General features: G+C 50.5%; 1 protein-coding gene across 1 annotated transcript; it reads right to left on the bottom strand.

Moving 5' to 3' along the window:
* Positions 1-683: 683 nt before the first annotated feature.
* TXNDC15 (thioredoxin domain containing 15) lies at positions 684-4,310 on the bottom strand. The gene is made up of 5 exons (XM_066197303.1): positions 4,259-4,310; positions 3,801-4,171; positions 3,103-3,266; positions 2,774-2,904; positions 684-2,086 (listed from the first exon to the last, which is right to left on the bottom strand). The coding sequence occupies exons 1-5, from the start codon at positions 4,308-4,310 to the stop codon at positions 1,890-1,892; spliced, it is 915 nt and encodes a 304-aa protein (XP_066053400.1). The 3' UTR covers positions 684-1,889.
* Between the last annotated feature and the right edge of the window lie 1,714 nt (positions 4,311-6,024).

Below are 6,024 nucleotides of genomic sequence, written 5' to 3'. Positions count from 1 at the left end.
GCCGCAGCCCGCCGCCCAGCCGGGGGCGCCGAGCGCGCCGCCGGCGCGGGGACGCGGAGCCCGGGGGAACGGGGGGCTGCCTCCGCCGCAACAGCCGCCCGCGGCGGCGGGTGGGACCGGCAGAGCGGTCAGGAACGAGGAGGCGCAGGCACCGGAGCGCTCTGTGAAACTCCCCGCAGTGAGGTTGGGGTGGGGGGAGGCCCATCTCTTCTGCCGTGCCTGCAGTGAGGGGACCAGAACCGGCCTAGAGCTGAGATTGGAGGATTCAGATCAGATTTTAGGATAAACCTGTTCACTGTCGGGGTGGTCGGGCATTGCAGCGGCTGCCCAGGGCGGTGGTGGAGTCACCGCCCCTGGAGGGGTTTAAGAGGCGCCGGGATGTGGCGCTGGGTGATGTGGGTTTAGGGGTCACAGCGGCGGTGCTGGTGGAGGGTTGGACTGGACCGTCTAAAAGCTCTCTTGTAACCGTGATGATGCCACGATTTGTGACACCCGCCCGGGAGGAGAACGGCCGAGCGGAGCTGCCGGCCGCGGGTGGATTCCGTGGCGCAGTGAGCAGGCAGCTGTCACTCCACCCCGTGGGACCGCACTGATACAGCCCCGTTCTGTCTCTAAACACATCTCTGTTTCTTTAGCGGTGTGGACATTGAGCACCAGGGCCCTCAAACGAACCAGACGGCAGAGGCAAGAATGCTCCAATTTATTGTTCACGGTCTTTATTAATAACATCCATCCTAGCTTTATCTTCAGTCACACCAAAATTTTACCAGTGAGGTTTCCTTTTTGGACACAGATATATACAACCTTTGCTTTCCAGAGGAAAAAACCAGAGGTAGCAGAGAAACATGTGAAGAATTACATTGCAGGGGTATGTGCTATTAAACAATAAGTCTTAAGACTGTCTTTGTTTTATCTTAGTTTAATTTGCTCTCTAAAGCACCCCATCAGGGTACTCCGGCAAGCCTCCACCATGACAAGTGCTGTGCAATCACATAATCCAAACCCCACACAACATACAGTCCATACCTTATCCAAAGCCCTCCATACTGATCATAACTTAAAAAAAACATAAATTCTTTATGTAGCCTCAAGTGGAGAGTGCGGAACTAGCAAACATGGTATTAGAAATTTAAATAAACATCAAGACTTGTTTTCCTAATTTAGGCAGGTGAGCTGTAGTTCAGAAATTGCATGTTTTTACTTCTGAAAGAAAGCAAAAGGTTACACTAAAAACCTGATCTATTTTTTAAAAAACGAAAAATAATACAATTTCATCCAACAGTGATGTGGTAAATGAGCTGTATACACATGCAGAAATAGTGAGGTGAGCTTGGGAAGTGACTCTAAATCTCATGAAGAACTGCTACTAAATCAAAACTCAGAGCGAAATGAATGAGAAAACCAGCACTGAACCCCAGTGCCAGAGGTGGCAACAGTCACCTCCATGGGAGTGAAAAATAATTTAAAACATCTTTGTAGTTCATTTTATGGACAGTCAAACTAATGTACCAACACCTCCCCTCACCAGTGTTTTCCTTGCAGTGCCACGCACAGACCAATGTGCTGTAAAAATCTTCCTTGATCTACAAATTAGAACTGCGCCACTAATTACATCGAAGTCCATTAAAAATAAGTCGGTCAGAGCAACTTAATAAATACTTTAGTTCATGTTTTTTTCGTACTTGTTCACTTACCACTGTAATCACCACAAATGTGCTCGCTACAGATTCAGTAGCTGACAAATAAAGCCAATTTTTAGTCATTATTATAAATTACAACCAACAAATTCAACAGTTCATTCTTAGGTACTTCTAGTCCGTAGAAATCCCCACTTCACCAATAAGTGGAAAATTTTGTCCCTGTTTGAACACCTGGGGTTATTCCTGATGTCATTCCTGATGTTCATGCTCTTGCCCTGGGATGAGCCAGCGGATGCTCTCGGTGCGGACGGTGGCGTACATGACAAATCCAGCCAGGAAGAGCACAGAGAACAGGAGCAGCCAGTCTATGCCCTTCGTGAGAACGCTGGGCAGGGGCCCTTCCCAGTCCTCCTCTGTCACAGCCACGTTGCCTTGAGCTTCTATCCCTAAAAAACAAAGCACTTGGTCAACATCATAATGGGTAAATACACGGAAGCTGGTTCTGTCTCTTGCTCCTGCTCTCCGGATAAGGCTCAAACACAGACAGACTTAAAGTTTTGGTGAGATGGCCCTTGTACATAAACATATACCCACAATATGATTTACTTACCTAAAAACTTAGTGATTTTTATGTGTATTTGCTTAACAGGAGAAGGCTTGTTCTGTCCTCCCACAGTACAGTCTTGGATAAATTGTGGGGGTTTTTCAGTGCATGGAAATTTAAGTTAGAGTGTTTTTTCAGGAATCTCATTTTTGTGCATTTCTGGAAATGCAGATCCACACAGCACTTCAGTGTGGATTAGAAGAGAGCTATGTGGGTGGCAAAGAGAGTTTAGTGTATTTCACTCTCAATTAAATCTTTGGGCAGGAAGATGGGCTCCATCCTTCTGGCAGCCTCCTAGCTAAGCCCCACTGTTCCCCCTGCTCTGTGACAGCAGCCCAAGGAGCTGAGTTTCTGCTCTCAGCACCGGCTGAAATCCAGCTCACAGCAACAATTGATTAAGTGAACCTCTGCTGGGTCCTCTCAGGGTCTTTATGACATTCATTTTAAAACACACAAACACACAGGGACAGGAAAGCCCAATTTGGATCTTAAGGCCAGCCCACTGACAAACCAGGGCTGTTTTACACACCTGTCTGGTTAAAGATGAAGTCTTTCAGGGTTTCCAGCGTTCTGTCTGTATGATTAAATCTAGCCATTGGTTTTGCACCTTGGAAAAGGAGGATATTTGGTACAGCCACAGTTCCAAATCTAGTTGATAAACTACATAAAGGAAAAACAAAGCATGAAATAAATTAAATCTTCTGGAGGAAGAAATAAAGGAATAAAGTTATAGTACCGAAATTGTCAGTTTCACTAAATAAAATTGTGACCTTATGTGGAAAAAAAAGTCGCCCCTCTTTTTAAAACTCACAGCTAACAGAAATAAACTGCAGCTACAGCATAGGGAGTGTGAGTTACCTGCTGTGCTGGGATGCATCCAGTGCCAGGAAGCGAAGAGTTGGGAATGCTCGGGGCAAAGAGTTAAAATGAGGTGCCAAGCTGGCAGAAAAGCGGCACCACGGTGTGTAGAACAGGACCAACGTACAGTCACTGCTGTTTGGGTTCAGGAACTCCATCAGGTCCTTGGAGAAAGCACAGGAACAAACACGGATAATTACATATTTAACAGAGTTAAATTCTGTGTAGGGATGCAGCATTCAGCAATCGATTAGATACTTGGCAATACTGATCAAGCAGCTGCACCTTTTAAAACAGGCGGAGAATTGCATATAACCTTTTTTAAAGGTTGTTTAAAAAGTTTATTACTTAAAAAATACACATACACATAACTGTTACAAGAAATGAGCTGGCACTAACTGCCATTAACGATTTCCAAGCGAAACCCCAGCCCACAGAGCAGGAAAGCTGCACTACCCTGCGGGCACAGAGATAACACACACAGGCACATGAAGCAAGCCATAACTCCATTTTTTTTTCCTGCTCAGAATGGCCCAAAAAGCCTCCTTGCCCAGTCATGTATTTTCTTGGGTAGGACTGAGGACGTCACACAAGGAAATTGACAAGTCAAGCACTGAAAGCAACAGGCTGACGGGGCATCTTCCACCACCCTCAGGCGTTCACACCAACACCGGGCAGTGAGCGGGCCACCCGCGTACCTGCGACACGTTCAGGATCTGCAGCGTGAAGCGGTCGACGCCCGTCGTGTTCCTCTCCTCGCAGTTCACCTTGGGAGCCCTGGCGCCGTCGGTGCCGTTCTGCTCCTCAGCGGGCGCGGGCAGCACGGGCTCCAGCACGGGCTGCTCCCGGGCCCGGGCGGCCGCGGGGCCGCTCCCCGCCGGCCCGCACGCATCGCCCGCCGCCGCCCCATCGCAGGCCCCCGCCGCGCCGCCGCTGGCCTCGGCCGGCACCGCCGACAGCAGCACGGGCTGCTCGGGCAGGGCGCCGCTGCCCAGCATCGCGTCCGCCATCTCGGCCGTGCGGTACCGCACCGGCTCGGGGCCGCCCGCGCTCCGCTCCGCCGCCGCCCCTGCGGGCACAGAGAGGGACGGAGGGAGGAGTCGGCGCCGCGCCCCGCCCGCGCCCCCGCCGCGCCCCCCGAGCCCCGCGGCCGCACCTGCGGGAAGGGTCGCGCCGAGCCAGGTCAGCGCCAGCAGCAGCCGCCGCATCCTCACCCCCGGCCCCGGCAGCGCCGCCGCGTCTCCCCGGACAACGAGCGCTTCCGCCGGATCCCCGGGACACTTCCAGTTCCGCTGCCTTCGTATTTCCGTGGGAAGAGCCCTCGGGGCGGGGTGGGACGCGGCTCTGCTCGTGTTAGGTGCAAAGCGGGCGGGTTTAACCGCGTTCTCTCGCGGCCCCGCTGAACCGCGAATTGGGAGCGTTCAGCCTGGAGAACAGAAGGCTTCGGGTGGGCTAGTTACGGCCTCCCGGTACCTGAAGGGAATTTACAGCAGGGATGGGACAGGGCTATTTACAAGCGCATGTTGTCACAGGACAAGGGAAAACGGTTTAGATATTAGGAAAAAAAAAATTTACTGAAATTGTTTTAAGAAGAAAATTACTGTGGGAATGGTGAGGTCCTGGCACAGGTTGACCAGAGAAGCTGCCCCATCCTTGGGAGTGTCCAAGGCCCGTTTGGACGGGGCTTGGAGCAACCTGGGATAGTGCGAGGTGTCCCTGCCCATGGCAGCGGTGTGGAACAAGACGTTCTTTAAGGTCCCTTCCAACGCAACCCCTGCGATGGTTCTGTGACCCCGCCTTGCGGGGCTGAGCCCGGGCGCTGTGACCGGAGCCGCCGCCCGGGCCGGGTCTGGGGCTGCTGATGCTGCTGGAGGCATTTCACCGTTCAATTAAATTACTTCTGGTTGGAGATTCGTGGAGCGAGGCCATCCCGTGGCTTCGGCAGGCTGCTGTGACTGAGCAGGGACAGAGGGCAAATAACGCACCCCGAAACTCATCCCAAAGCCTGTTCACCGGCCGGTGTTGCGGCCCCAGCACCTCCTCACGGCCGCAGCTGCCTGGCGGAGGATTTGCCTCCTCCCAGCCTCGCTAGGGAAGCACGGTCCTGTTCGGGAGTTGTTTGCACACAAACTCTGCCTTAAGCTGCAGCAGGCCGGAGTAAGGCTAAAACGCGGCGAACTAAAGGCGTGCTTTTAAAAGTAAAAAGAAGAGTTCGTGTCCAGGAGCTTATCAACCAAAGCTCCCAAGCAGAAAGGCAAGATAAATACTCCCATATTCCTTTTTAGAAAATTGTATTTTTCCTGTTGCAGAATTGGTTTTTATTTTATTTCAGTCTAATGGTGAAGCCTCAAGACTATCTGGGGCATTTTGAAAACGAACACGGTACTTCAAGTGCTGATATCTTTTTTAACACACGTCCTTAAAACCGCCAGCAATGCACAATGAGATTCTGCCAAAACTCTGCATCTGTCAAAAACTGATAGTTGTGACCTAGGGGAGCATGAACCATGTGCACTGGAAAAGGGGAGGAAAACTCGAGTACACGTGTATAAATGAAGATGGGGGTAATTTATTACAGAAATGGGATTTTTTGCTTTGTTTTTACTCAGGTGTACTTCTTCAACTGTGTCATTCCTTACAGCACACGCTTTCTCACTTCAAGCTTTTTCTTTCTAAGTCCAATTTGCATAAGCGCTAATAATGAGGACATAATAGTCTAAAAATAGAAAACATGAGGTTTGCACAAAGAGGGAAAACATTTAATTAGATCAGATGATACAGAGCAAGCCTGAAAGCAAAAGCACAGAGGGAACTGGTGCAGACTAGTAAAGAACAAGCTGCCCCATTCCCCCTTGTCCTTATGTTTGAGTCAAAACAGCATTTTCAACTTGAAAACAGTTTCTTACTGTTTTAATCCTAACA

This window comes from Chamaea fasciata, unplaced genomic scaffold (assembly GCF_029207755.1).
Source record: "Chamaea fasciata isolate MVZ Bird 193981 ecotype frontalis unplaced genomic scaffold, bChaFas1.0.hap1 SCAF_15, whole genome shotgun sequence".
Taxonomy (NCBI): Eukaryota; Metazoa; Chordata; class Aves; order Passeriformes; family Sylviidae; genus Chamaea; species Chamaea fasciata.
The sequence above is the reverse complement of the archived record's forward strand: the minus strand, read 5'-3'. Positions and strand labels throughout refer to the sequence as shown.